At 30.3% G+C, this 15,450-nt stretch overlaps 1 protein-coding gene across 3 annotated transcripts in view; it reads right to left on the bottom strand.

Annotated features, from left to right (window-relative positions):
• Positions 1–1,366: 1,366 nt before the first annotated feature.
• LOC143249105 (activating signal cointegrator 1) overlaps positions 1,367–15,450 on the bottom strand; it is a 50,711-nt gene continuing 36,627 nt past the window's right edge. Inside the window, exons 9-12 of one of the 3 annotated variants that reach the window (XR_013027551.1) lie at positions 12,779–12,876; positions 7,249–7,327; positions 3,093–3,189; positions 1,367–2,273 (exon numbers count right to left, since the gene is read on the bottom strand). Coding sequence is in view for 1 of the 3 variants with exons in the window: in XM_076498428.1 (XP_076354543.1) it covers positions 2,203–2,273; positions 3,093–3,189; positions 12,779–12,876 (266 nt within the window). In the remaining 2 variants the exon portion in view is untranslated. The remainder of the gene's footprint in view (positions 2,274–3,092; positions 3,190–7,248; positions 7,328–12,778; positions 12,877–15,450) is intronic. The other 2 variants (XR_013027550.1, XM_076498428.1) reach the window with 2 other exon arrangements.

Below are 15,450 nucleotides of genomic sequence, written 5' to 3'. Positions count from 1 at the left end.
ATATTTTCATTGCACAGATTTATACTCACTTTGAGATATTTTCATTGCACAGATTTATACTCACTTTGAGATATTTTCATTGCACTTTTTAATTGTGGTGATTTTTAAATTAAAAGCGAATGTTTCGTAACGATAAAGCAAAACAATGCATTACAGTAAATTAGTCATAGATTCATAATGGTATAAATATATGGTACTGCTTCATCATCATTATAGTAATCACACATGATTACATACAGAATCGTTTATTATAAACTGTTAATTTATGCTTACTACAAATACTTTATCAAGTGTAACAAAATTTTACCCAAGCGAAGGGGCAGTAATTCTGAAATCGGAAGTTAAATAAGATTACACAATTCCAGACGTTTAATCTTGTTTTCGAGGTAGACAAAGTAAAAATTTGTTTTAGTTGTTGAATAGTTGTAAGTCTTGGAAGCTTACAAATATTGTCATGTTGTATTAGAAAGTCCTACCAAGGCAAACCTTTATGTAATTAAAGTATGATCCTATGTCTATGGTGTGATGTACACTGTAAGGTTTCTTTGGTTTATCACGGGACAGACCTAGGTTTCTTTCCTTATATGGCATGCTTTCGTGGCTTTGCAGAAAGTGTACTACTCCTTTTTCAACCTGATTCTTTTGGAAGATAAGAGTATGTTTTAAAACTACGACCATTCACTAGTAAGGAATCTAATTAGAAATAAAATAAAGCGTATATATACCTCTATATGATTATATTTTTAAAAATCCCGTCACCTAAAGGCTTAACCAACTATCTTATTTTTGGATATTACTGTCAAACTGCTGGCAAGGTTTTACCACTCAGTTATAAGAATTCTTTATTTACAACTTACTCATCACACAGGCTTTGTTCAACTTCATGACTGTGCAGAACATCATAAATACAAACATTTCTGACAAAAGTGTTATTACGAATTACACCAAATTTAACTGAAACTTGTACAGAGAATTTTACGTTATCTGCACTAAGTACCAGTGATAAAAAATGTAGACAAACCTTAGATATCGATAAATTACGATACACACCTAACTTGGCAGAATTACATTTCTTCAAATACTTTTTATCATTGTCAAATAAAGGCTGTAGTTACACCATCTTTTAGCAATAGCTGATATGGTATCAAGATGGTCCCTACAAGTATAATTATGCATCTGTACACACATATATCCCCAGTAGTGTCCTACAGATGAAGGTAAATACAGATATGGATGACAAACAGTTCTAATCAACACAGCTGTATGTATGTTTAGAAACATTATCGTAAACCACACATACAAGATTCTCTCGGTGAGTCAAACAAAACAAATATTGCAGGTTCTGATGCAATTAATGACTGCAACATTTAAGCATATACAACATTTATTATTTCAGTGTTTTTATTATTTGATAATTTCAGTGTGATTAGAACTTCCATGAAATTCTAACATACACATAAAATACATATGGCTAATATGAAACGTAATAAAATTATTTTATAAGACCAAATGATATAACACATAATTACGAAACACATACACTTGAAGGTTTAACCCAGATGTCAGATTTGTCTTCTACTCAGAGAAGCAGATTTTTTTTCCATCCTTAAAGCACACTTGTTGAAGTTCTGGAACTCAACATATTTCTTTACTCTTTTGTTCTGAGTATAAAATTTATTATACTCAGAAAAACTTATAACATTCACACTTAATTCTTACATGTTACACATCATGTTTAAAGGAAAAACAAAAAACTCATTATCTGTTCTTGTTTAAACATAAAAAAAATATTTTATTACTTGAAACCAAGGAATGGAAAAAATACTGAGTTCTGAGGTAAAGCTGATGACCACAAACACCAAACTGTGAAATCAAAGAAATATAAACCTTGATAAGAGTTTCATCTTGTAGAGAACAAATAGCAGAGAAAGACATGTTTATTTGTTTATTTTTTAAAATAAAGTTTACAATAATCTATTATTTTTTTAACTTGACATTCCATACTTTAGAATAATTAGCTTTACAATAGCTGGTGTTATTTTGGAAATATAAAGGCATAAAACAAATATTTTACCATAATTTAGTAAAATGAAACAACCAAACCTGAAGCAATTCTCTGGTGTCAAATTAGAAATATGCAAACACAGACAGACACGTATATGTGTGCGCATGTATATATGTTTTTTTTTTTTCATAATACTGTCATCCTTTATGACTGGTTGGCTTTTGAAGAGTCTTCTTAGCAGCTTCATGAATATGGGGGTCCAACTGAACTAAGAGGAGAAATAAAACAATAATATGGACCATAATGTTGAAATAACTTTAAAGAATGTTTAAAAACATTATAGTCTGTAACCAACCTTTTGCATAACAAAAATACTAAAATTTACTTTTGATGAGATTGGTTGAGGATACAAAAGTCCAAACTTATAAACCTTAATATTTAGTATTAATCCCTATTTTCTATATACAACTGTATGCAAAAAAATGACAGCCAGAATAAACATTTTTGCTAGTAACAATCATAAAGCCAACAAGAAGAATAACAATCAAGTTCAACTTAAGTGAAATATCAAGCATTGTTTTATTAGTAAAATATTTAATTTTATTAAGTAGTTGGATCAGTGTTAATTATTGTGTATATTCTGTTACTTGATCAATTAGTAATAAATTGTATAAGTTAGATTTTATGTCAGTCATAGTACAGTTAGCATGGTGTTTATGTTTGAAAGTAATTTGTAAGCTTAATCCTACAAGTGTACAAGTGAAGGCAGCTTGTAGGAATGCTATTATTACCAATTAATATTCTTAGTTACTCAGGTAACTCCATCTTACTTAATGCCCACAATGTACAAATGGTAAACTATAAAAGCAGAAATAAGCAATTAGTTTGTGATTAAGGCTGCATTATGAATAACATATCAAAATTAATAAATACTCAGAAAGCAGTAAAGCATTTCAAAATTTTCAAGAATATCGATTACCATCCTTTGTAATTTTCAACTCTATTATTTCAAAGCAGTCTAGTTTTAATAATGCATGATAGTTGGACAGTACATTCTACCTACAAAACAAATGACTTTTGTTCTTACATATCTTATGTTTTCCCTTCATTGGAAACTTCACCAATAGTTCTTGAGGGTTTTCACAGATAAACACATATGGTGATCCAGACTCCCCATCAGGATACTGAAATTACATTCAATTATACAGTATTAGTACCTAACCTGTATTTTTTAGGTTCTGTTAGTATAGTTATACAATACAATACATTCTCACAGGATTTTTTATTAGCAAGGTTTTCCAGAAACATTATTAGAGGTATTTTAGTTAACATTCATAAAACATGTTAGATCAAACAAACTAGGTGACATGGAGTAATACAACCATCCCAGTATATTCAACTTTATTCACTATAATACAAACACAAAAACTTGGATCTTCTTCTCTCAGTTAGAAACAATTTTATTGATAACTGCAGATATTATACAATGTTAAATATGTGTTCTTTTAGACAAACTGTTATCTGTATATTCTTAAAAAATACTTGACTTTCAACTGTTTAACCTTTTCAAATTTTCTAAAATTTCCTTACTTTATATCTATACAATAAAATATACTTTTGCATCTTTCAAAATATAATCTATACTAATAAAGCAGACTGGATGTTTGTACGTCAGTCTGTCAGCACCACAGCTTCAAGGGGAAAGAACCCAGAGACCTGAAACTTTGCATGCATTCCAAGACAATCCTGAGGGTATGTATCTGGGTATTATTTTCTCAAAAAATTTGGTCAATTTATTTTGGCTCGTAATTTTACTCTACAGTCCTTAAGTCATAAAAAAAAAAAAAAAGAGTAAATGCTGCCATCTGTTGCTTGGTACAACAAATTATTAGGGAATAAGCATTTAATAACAACAATATGTAAACACAGACTTTTATTTATGTTATAATACTTTTATCTGCATGTTTTTGGCTCTCTTACTGAAGCCTTCATCAAGCAAAAATGTACTGAATGTTAAAAACTTTGTCAACTGTAAACTCAGTTATAAAATAGGTATCTAGGCAACAGTTATAATAATAACTGACATCTGATATTAAAGTTGTTAAGTGTATAGAATTATGATGAATATAGAATATAAGGAAAAATCAATTACAAGTATTATGTAAAGAAAAATAAAGGAATTTTTCATACTCCACATAATATCTTGTATTACAGATATAGATTTTATATTTGTATATATGTCTAAACACTGTTATTGATTTTAAATTACAAAATAAGTCGAGTAGTTTTGCTAGCTGAAAGAATGACTGCCATTATACCAGTTAAACAGGGAGCTAAACAAGAGTTTAGGTTTTATTTTGTACAAAGTTTTTTAAAAAAACCTGTTGTTACAAAATTATTATTTTTTCATATTTTTTAAAAGAAATCATGTACAAAAGTGTTTTCTTTAAAACATACATAAAGTGTTATGCTTCTCATTATTGACTGAAATAATTATATTTAAATATTTGTTCATTCTAATTTCATATTCACAGAATGCTTGAAAACAATGTCTTTCTTTTCAGTATCAGTATCTTTATTCTTTAGACATGTATTGTTACATGAAAAGTGAAATTTTTATCCTTTCTGTTTAAAAACTAAACACTAAACAATGACAGCTAGAATTATAATAAAACTGTTCAAGTCAGAAAATAGTTTTAAATATAAATGAGGACAAACAACAGACGTACATTTAATAAATATTTATTCAACTTTCTGAACAAAATTACAACATAAAGATCCATGTAAAAACCAGTAACAACTGGAAGTAGAGGCATCACTAGGTACTTAAAAATTTGGAGCTTGGGCCCATTGGTGTAAGTATATTTTGCATTTTATTATGATATTGATCATTATTTATTCTGGCTTTAAAGGCACCAACTGCAATTTTGGGCAATGCAAAATAAACTAATCAACACCAAAGAAGCAAATACTACAGCATCCAAATCTCAAAGACCTACAATGAGCATGTTTGAAATGGAAGTCAGCAGTTTAATTACATCCAGATGGGCAGGATTAGATGAAACATGTATAGATAAAAATAAACAGCTAACTCATACTTAGAATTACTCATTATATACCCGAGCCATATGAAATCAAGTAAGAGATATCTGATGTTCTTTCTATGCTTCACTGAGTCTTACAAATACAGATGTCCCTCAAAACAAATTCAAGTAACATTCAGACATGTATTTTATAACACAAAAATATATCAGTCACTAGAACAGACTGTTCAAAAACTAATATAACTTATCCAGTTATCATAAGCTTTTAATAGGTTTAAAAAATTCTGTTACTATTCAGAGCATCAAAACATATCAATACAAACAAGAAATTCTTGTCAAATAATGGTGAGAAAATTTAATGTAAAACTGTAAAATTTACATAGAACATCATTAGTTATAAATCTGTCCATCAGCAAAGTAAAGTTGATTAATAAACAATTTCAAAATCAAAAAAGAGAGAAAGAGGGAAAGATTTTCTGGTGGGTATGAGAAATTTACTGATATGTTTGCAAATCAAGATGAAAGGAGGTTAACACTTTTTATTCTTACTTGTAATTATTTTAGAACTTAGAAAATTTCAAAGTGAAAAAAATTTGAGCTCAGGTATGTCATGTGTCATCAAAAAATGAAGACTGCCAGGTTTTTAAATACTCCTTTTTGAAATTAAGTAGTTAAACACAGATAAATAAAAAGTTGAATTATAAACTAGGGTTTCAAAGCAAGTTTACTGAAATACATTGACAATACAGCTGTTAATTTTGAATGTAAAACTGTAAAAGGTCATGATATGCATGTTTTGACAAGATCATAAGAAAATAATTAAGTTCAAAAACATGATACCACAGTTTAAAGGTCTTGACTGGAATGCAAGAGTCTAGTTACACTTAGTCATATGGTATCAAATTGTATAAGTACAGATGGAGAACTAGCAACTCATTCACATGTAAAATGTACAAGACTAAATAAAGTATAGTTACCACAATGTACAGACATTGATGAGAAGTCAAAAGTTCCATTACATCCAAAGAATGGCATCTCCTTTAGAGGTCGTGGTAGGAAGTTTAAAGTTCAGTCTAAAAGCATGTTGTTAAAGCATATAAAAATAGATAGGGAGTTAAAAGTTTAATAATTCAAAGATGCATGACACCACTATACACAGGTCTGGATGGAGAATGAATGAATCTCCACTTGAAATCTCCATACAGAGCACAGAAGTGCTGAGGTTATGATAAAGTTCAAACCTGACTTTTATTTCATGTTTTAGCTCTATTCTAAAGAATTTTTGTTTGTAATTAAGCAAAAAAAATACACAGTAGGCAATCTGTGCTGTAACCATCACAGATATTAAAATTTGATTCTTAATGCTACAAAAAAAAAAAAAATTCCATGTGCTTTTGTGTTATATAGTTTGTTAGACTGCTTCTTTGGGCAAATAATAACTTAATATGGTTACGGAATGGTAAATAGTAAAGGTTTAAAAAAAACAACAAAAAAACTTACATTTTACATGGCTTGGTCTGTTCACTAGCCTACTAATAGATAACACACAAAACTTAATTCTAAGTACAGTATAAATGTTGAATGGTATAGCATTAATCCATGAGAAAAGAAACATTCTATGTACAATATAAATATTGAATCGTATGGCATTAACTTATGAGAAAAGAAACAACTCATTCTATGTACAGTGTAAATGTTGAATGGTATAGCATTAACTTATGAGAAAACAACTCATTCTAGGAACAGTATAAATGTTGAATGGTATAGCATTAACTCACGAAAAGAGAAACAACTCATTCTAGGAACAGTATAAATGTTGAATGGTATAGCATTAACTCACAAAAAGAGAAACAACTCATTCCAGGTACAACATAAATGTTGAATGGTGTAGCATTAACTCACAAGAAACAAAACTTATTTCAGTTACAGTATAAATATTGAACGATAAGTATAATTTATGCTAACAGTAATTAAACGTACTTGAAATGGAGATAGTATAGCATTTACATATATTTACATCAGATATTTGTAAGACATTTTATAACTAGACAAAAATTGACATTCTGGACTCTTCTTATGAAGTAGGTCTATTATAAGTACTACAAGACATAATACTTTCACAAAATTTTATCACACTAATGACATTAATTTAAAATGATATTGTGCAATGTTTGTGGAAAGCATTCAATGTGAACATACTCTTTATGTGAAAACAAATCTTCTGAGTGTTCCAGTCAGTTTGAAGACTCCTGCTACTGGGTGAATGGCCTCATTGGCACTAGATATAATAAAATGTGTCCGACATACTGTTATGTATCATTCTTTACTTTTATTTACAAGTTCTTATAATCACTGTATGTAACTGCAAAGTTTTTTAAAGAAAACTGTAGTTGTGTAAAAGAGTGCTACATGAGTGTGACAAATCAAATGATATACATGTAAAGTATAAATGAGTAAATGTGTGGATTAACTGTAATGTTTCATAAACTTATTAGAGCTTATGCATGCAACAACAATTGAGTGAAATATTCTTGCATATACACAAGTTTTTTAAGCTGAAGTTTCCATTTTTATTTCTTAAAGTTATTTTCCTTTATATAACATGTAGGAAATGTAACGTGTCTAAATAATATATATTTTACTCCTACGTTTGAAGAGACATGAGGCTAGTGTAAGTGAATCAAATTACAATTGAAAAGTCAGAATTCAATTCAATCACTAACATAAACATAAATAATTCCTAAATTTTGTAATTTTTCTGTTATATAATCTTTATAATCCTGTCAAGGAGGGATTTTATATCAAGAATTTATTTAATACCAAGTATTATTAAGTTGCCATTTGTATGAAGAGAAGTTTTAATGACGATCAAGTATTTACAAAAAACATGAATTTAAGAGATGTATTATAATAATGCAATTGATGTGATTAAAAAATAACTATGATCAATGAATATAAAGATAGAAGGCATTTACTTCTTTTGTCTGTTCAATGGGCATCAAAGTTGTAAGTGCATACTGGAGGATTTAAATTTGGTAGGCTTTCGTTTCCTGTCATTTTTGACAGGTTGTTATACTAGTGCAGAGATGCCAACTATTTCAAATGACTGAGCGTAATGATTGTAGACAGAGCCCTTTCACAGTTTTAGTCCTTTTAGATTTGCCAGAAAACAAGACAATCTGGTGAATGAGGCCTCTTTTTTTCCATCTTGTGAACAATCGCACTGGTGTTTCTATGCTGCTTAGGAAAGGAAAAATACCCATCTACGCAAACGCTGACTGGCTGACAAGCACTAATGACGTAACTATGGATTCCCCCACGTACCCAGTATGGAGAAGCACCGCACTCAAACTATTGGTAGACATCGGAGATACAAATATTTTTTATTATTTCAAGCACAAACATGATTATCGCAAGTAGCCATTCGGAGTATGTCTTTTATTTATTATCAAAATTTATTTGTGTCTCACTAGAAATTTTTTTTCACCCCTTTCAAGCCCTGGGGCAACAATTTATCACTTTATTGTATAGACCTATATAATATATAATAATTTAGGAGTTACAACAAGTTGTAATATCTGTCTGTATGAGCGTATAGTCGTAACGTATACACCGAAATCATAATGATTACGCTCAAATCGTAATGATTGGCATCTCTGCTAGTGTATACAGGTTTTTTTTTGAGATGGTACACACTGATACAGTGTACTAGTGCTATTTTTCAAACTGCAAAAAGAAAGGTAATAAAACTCGAAAGAGTAATGTAAATGAAGCTCAAACCTGATTTATATAGTTTGTTAGACTGCTTCTTTGGGCAAATAAAAACTTATGGTGAGAGAATTGATATGTTTACAAAAGGGAAGGAAAGGTAACAAGAAGACTAAAGAGATACTGAACTAAAAGTGTTATGACTGCAAAGTTTAAAGGAGTGTGAAAATATCCTGCTTGTTTGATTGCGTATGTGTGATTGTGCAACATGAAGTATGAAGCATTAGGTAGGATTAATGTACCATTAACAGGGAACAGTTGGGCTTAACATCTACAAGACGTGGCCATTATCATGTATGGTAGTAGCCTCACTTTCATTGATAGCTTTCAATTGGGCAGTAGCAGGTGAGAGTCGGCCTGGATAAATGCAGTACTGAGTTCAAAGAGAGTGTTTAGAACTGGGAAATAGGTGACCACAAGCACAATTGACCTGTATGTGGATTTGGACTGTATATTCATTCAAATGAGTCACAAAGCAGACAAAGAGGACTTACATCATTAATCATACAGCATCTTCTCAACCAAGATAAAAATATGCATATGTGTGCAAGTCTTGGGTATAAGTCGTTACTGTCTGACACACTTTGTCACGGTTGTAAAGCTAAATTAAGCAGGTGTGCATTTCTCTTCTACAATGCTTTGACTTCACTATAACCAAGAATGTATACTGTTTTTATTTCATCTCGAAAATGTGCTCCAATGTAAAAGTGAAACAAATCAAAATTTATTTATACCTTCTGTGAATAAGAAAGCTATAATAAGTGAGGAAGTGACCAAAGAATAGGTATTATGATGTCACCAACAGGTTGTTTCTGATCCATCTGGTGTCCACAAGCTATCTGACAACAACTAGCCTAGCTGCTGGACTGCCAATCAAAAAAGAAAAAAGAAAAGAAGAAAAAATAGATTTTTGCAGAAAGTATATTTGGCTGACTATTAGAAATAAAAACGTTGGCTGTACACCTTGCCATAAAATTGGAACTTTTGGATTGCAAACAAAGGCAGAAATTAAAGTTTCTAAAGAATGAGCCAACAATGAAATAACTTATTTTAGTGAAAGTCAACAGTAACAGCTTTTGTTTTCACAGAAAAACTTTTTGATAATAAGAAAACAGCAGGAAAATTGTTGTCTGAAGCTAAGAAAGAAACTATTAAAAATGTATTTGAAAGCATTACCTGAGGAAAAAGCGATTACCATAAGAATTTTTCACACAGCATATAAGGTAGCAAAAGAAAACCAATCAATTTATAATTCTGTATATTCAATAGATTTACAAGATCTAAATGAGACTGACATGGGCCATATCCTTTACTCAATGATTTAATGTATTTATGTTAAGAATCACATTAGTGATGAAATTAAAAAAAAAATCTAATTAATAAAGTTATTAACCTGAAATGTAAAATGTCATTGATAATTGACAATTTAACTTCTTTGAGTAAAATATTAACCTTAATAGTATACATTTGAATCTGTATTCCAGATAACAGAATGAACATGCTGGTAAATTTATTTTTGGACTTCATCAAACTTTAAAATATTACTGCAAAAGAAAATTTTGATTCTTTACTTGATTGTCTTTAGCCTTAAGAAATGAACAAAGCCTACCTGTAAAGTTATTTACTTTGTGTGACATGTGATATAGAGGAGTAAAAGTGGAGTTAAGAAACTGATGAAAGACAAATTTCCTTCTATAATTTTGTGGCACTGTTCTAATCTCAGATTAGAACTGTTGATCATTGCAATGTAAAATCAGTCTCAAGGATGAACAGATTTAAAGCATTTACTGATAAACTTTATCACACATTTCTTAAAAGTTGGAGAGAACTGAAAATGTACACAAAATTCAGGAGATTCAACTTTTAAAATTTGCCATATTTTAAGCACTCAGTGGGTGACATCTAGTTTCTTATCAATTTCAGCTGTTTGGGAAAAATATAAAGTGTTAGTGCAACATTTTGAAGAAAGAAGTATGATTAAAGAAAAGACATGAAAGAGCAATGTGCATATGAGAGGTTACAGCAAAAAAATTAATGAAAATAATTTATGTTGGATGTGGAATTGACATGTGGTACTCTCTAAAAAATACCCAGATTGAGTTTGAATTAACAAGAGTACATTGTGGATTTTGTACAAGTTTTTTGAAGAAAAACAAGTGATTCCAGGCCCATATTATAAAAATGCTGCCAAAGCTGCTAAAAATATTCATTTCCAGGGAGCTTCACTTGATAACCAAGATTGCAAAAAAGATCCTCAAATTAATCTGGAGCCATTTTGTACAGAACCTTGAAAAAAAATCAATAGAAAATAGGTTGCTTGGATTGTGAAGATGGCAACATAGCACAGTGTGCACAAAAGCTCGATAAAGAACACTGGCATGAAAACATTTGGCAGAATGGAGATACTAAAATTATCAATAAGACTTCAGCTAAATGTGAGAGATATGATTTGTGGATTTCCTTAATATTTAATCCAAAAAAATGGTTCCAGAAAAATTGCAGCATGTGAAACATCCTCGAATACATTTCCCATTTCTTCCAGTGAATGTGAATGAGGATTACAGCAAAAGAAATTGTCACTCCAACCAGAGCTTCATTACTGACAAAAACTATTTTGGCACTTTTATTTATTAAACATTTTGGTGTCACTCAACAGTAGACACCAAAAGCAAGGAACAAAGTTGGGATATTACATCAGATGAGATGATGATGAAAATCTGAAATTTTCTATGAAAAGATATTTCAGTATGCTTTAATCTCTTAATTTCTCATACTTGAGTACCTACACCTTTTTTATTTTATTATACAAAAAATCACTAGTGCGTGTGTGTGTGTGTGCACACATAGATGTAATTGTTGTTAAATTGGTGAAGCAATTTCTTCATGGTAAGTTTGTCAGATAAATTTACCTGCATCTGCAACATGCAATCTTTTGTCAAATGTAGAATCAAACAGTTAATATTTGATATTATCTTTTGGGACTTATAAGTGAAAATGTTACAGTAATAACAGGTAAAAAAAATTTATTAAAAAGGTGTATACTGTACAAATACTTCAATACTTTCTCAAATTTTTCCCCCTTTTTTATTTTGAACAGTCCTTATTTAACAATTGGAAAGTTCAATTTTTAAACATTTGCTTCATATTAATAATATTTCAACCAAATATATCTGAATAAGAAAAAAATATTAATAAATTTATTGAGTGTAACTAAGCAATGCACATTTAGTACACTCTGCTTCATTTACTGATACCATGATGTACTCGATTTCAATTTTCAGAGTAAATAAATGTTTCACACATTTAAACATACCATTTTGTTTATGTTCAGCAGCTGTACCAGAAATGTAATATTTTTATAAGAACCAGCAGTGATATGGAATGAACTATTTTTAGAAAAAATTTTGAAAAATATTTGTATAAAACAGGCATATGTAAGTTTGTATTTAGCTGTTTCAGTCAACTGCAGTAGTTTGAATAAACTACTAACCAACTGTATTATAAAAGCTCTAAGAACATTAATTCAAAATACCAGCTGTGATGAAGTTGCATGACCATATATTCACATAATTAGCCCAAATACCAAAAAGGCTTATGTGATATGATATGAGATAGGACATGGGACAATAGAGGTTCACTTTCATAAGAACAATTTCTCATTGGATAGCAAGAGCTTCATCAATCCATTTTCATTTTAACAAAAATCAGACTAACTACATTGCATTACTGATCTCTATAGTAAGAAGACATTATGAGATGTGTTTTCATCCTAACCTTACCAAAAAAAAAATCAACAGATCTATTTAAAAGACCCTTAATAATTGTCTGATGTGTTTCCAATACCTAAAAAACCAACCCAACCCAACACAACACTTTAAGTATAAAGCTAAGAGCTAGTAGTAGATGAAAATACACACACACGTATAAATATGTATGAAAGATATTAGAAATGTACTTTTACCTGTTCTCTGTATTGCTCTTGAGGAAGACATTCTGTCAAGTCCACACATCCTAGTAGACATCCAGTAGGATACTGCTCAGGAAATTTGATGAAATCATCTAAAAAATACAAAAGCAGAAATACAGGCTTAATTGTTGTGATGAATATCATGCTACATTGCAGCTGTATTTTGCAAAATTGCTATTACTTATTCATTAGAAAATTAAAACGAGAGTGGCATGAAAATAGCATTCCAGATCTATCAAAAGTCATTGTCTAGGAGGCTTTTTCATCCTCTATTAGGAATCATTACTTGAAATGGAATGTGATGATACTTGTAAGTCTACCAGAAATTATATTTATATACTGTAGGAAAACTTTAATCTTACAGTGTTAAATGACAAACCCATTACGCAATATATAGATCTCAAATGCTATTTTACATACCAATGACATGGATTCTGTAATTAGTAACAGAGAAAAACAATCTGCAGTCCAGTGCAATTTTTGTTACAAACAATAAACTTTAATATAGTAACATTAAAGATACATACATTTAAAGAAGGAGTTTAAGGAAAAGTACTGCTGAAATTTTTAGATACTTTCTCACACAAATTAAAATGTACATTCAACCACATTTTAAGTTTATTTTTAATCCTTACATCTATACTTTAAATGAATTACATCAATTAATTTATCTAAAGTTTCACATTACATGAGAGATCTACAAGCACATATACACTTTAAGATCTTCACTGTAAAAGTAACAAATAACTAATATTTTAATGATCCTAAAAAGCTCAACAAATACTGCCATGCCACCAGTGACTAAGAATCAGGAAACATTATCCAATGACTAGAAGGCAATAACAGTAAGAGAGAATAGCCAGGTAACTCCAACTCAATGACAAATAAATAAAATTATTAAATGATACACAGATGCTAAGAATAAATGAGGCATCACTCAATGGATATAAGTAAAAAAAGTTTTCAACTAATTTTAGGAGACATCACATTATGATAGCTAAATGACCCCAACCTACATAATACTATTCAAATTTAGCTAGGTGACTATTTAACCCTTAAACAGCAGCCATCATCAACTGATGTTGTTTCCTACAACATTCATGCTGTTTAAGGATTAATAACAGTCTTATAGAAATCACTAAATGACAGAAATATTACATTCCTTAATGAATTCAAAAGACACCACTCTTTGATAGCCATGCTACACTACTCCACAAATGTCAAATAAAACCACTACTCAATAATAACCAGAATATTGCAATCCATGGAAGTCTCTCCACGATAGATATGTTACACCACTCAATGAATGCCAATAAACACCACTCATTAGCAGCCAGGAGGTGCAACTCAATAATAATCAATTAAAACTATCCAAAGAAGGCCAGGAGATATCACTCAAAGATAGCCAGCAGGCACTTATCAATGATGGCTACAAAACACATCCTTCACTGAATGCTAAGAGAAACCATTCAATGAGAGCCAAGTAAAACCATTTAATGAAAAAAACTAAAAAACGACATCCAGTAAAGACAAACTGATAGCATTCAGTGACAACCAGAGAGTGACAAAGTCTTGTACTTAAAGAACACCAGCAAATAACTGTCAGGAGAATATCCCGTGTTAGATAGGTAATGCTGCTGAATGATACTGTACTATACCACGGTTTACTTATAAACTTCACTGACTTTCTCAGAATATCTTCATTGATACAGAGAATATAATATGTAAATTTATTAAAAACACAAGTGAGGTAGATCTACTATAGGCTTATTTATTCTGATGAATCAAAACTTCAACTATCACTAGAAATTAACTTCACCATAATATGTATTAGCCTTATGTAGCAATTAAAATTTTCAACTGCAGTTTAAAAAAAGAAGGATTAGATTATGATTATGATTCTATATTCTATTAACCCTTCCACTAAGGGGTAAGTGGAATACATCCAGCTTGTAATCACAAAAGCAAACATGAGAGCAATTATACGATCATTTTTTTGTATTTCAGAATGACCAGTATGGGTATTAACACATTTATTGATAAGGAGAGAACAATGTTTTGACCTTCCTAGGTCATCAACAGGTTAAGAAAGAGAGAATTTGAATGTGACAGTTGACAGACGCGTCTTATGAACGAGAGTATAAATGGGTATGAGATTGTAGGGGGTGTTGCAGGTGGATGTTAGTTAATTTATTGGTATAGGTATAAAAGTGTTCCTTTAAGACTGGTTTAATTTTGGTTTTAGCTGCCATACAAGTAGGGCTTCTTTGATTTTGTGTTTGCTTATATTTGATTCCCTACTTAATGTGTGAAGGTGTTTTTATGTGTTCTTTAAAGCTAGTTTCTATTTTTCTGCTTGTTTCTCCAATATAGAAGTCGTGGCAGTTGTTGCATTGTATTTTATAAACAATGTTCATGTTATGTTTGTCACTTTAATTTTTACATGGTATGGACTTCAGTTTTTTACCTGATTTTTGAATAAATTTGGTGTTTACTGCAATGCTGTGTTTTGTTACAAGTTTTTTTCCAAATATTGGTTATTTTCTCACTGATGTCAGGAACATATGATATGCAGCAGTATACAGCTTTGTAGTTTGTTATATCCTGGGATTTATTGTTGTTTGTTTGTTGTTGGACTAGGTGTGGGCAAATAATTTTTTCTATGT

The sequence above is a fragment of the Tachypleus tridentatus genome, chromosome 4 (assembly GCF_004210375.1).
Source record: "Tachypleus tridentatus isolate NWPU-2018 chromosome 4, ASM421037v1, whole genome shotgun sequence".
In the NCBI taxonomy this organism is placed as follows: domain Eukaryota; kingdom Metazoa; phylum Arthropoda; class Merostomata; order Xiphosura; family Limulidae; genus Tachypleus; species Tachypleus tridentatus.
Note: the sequence above shows the minus strand (reverse complement) of the source record. Positions and strands in the feature narration are given on the sequence as shown.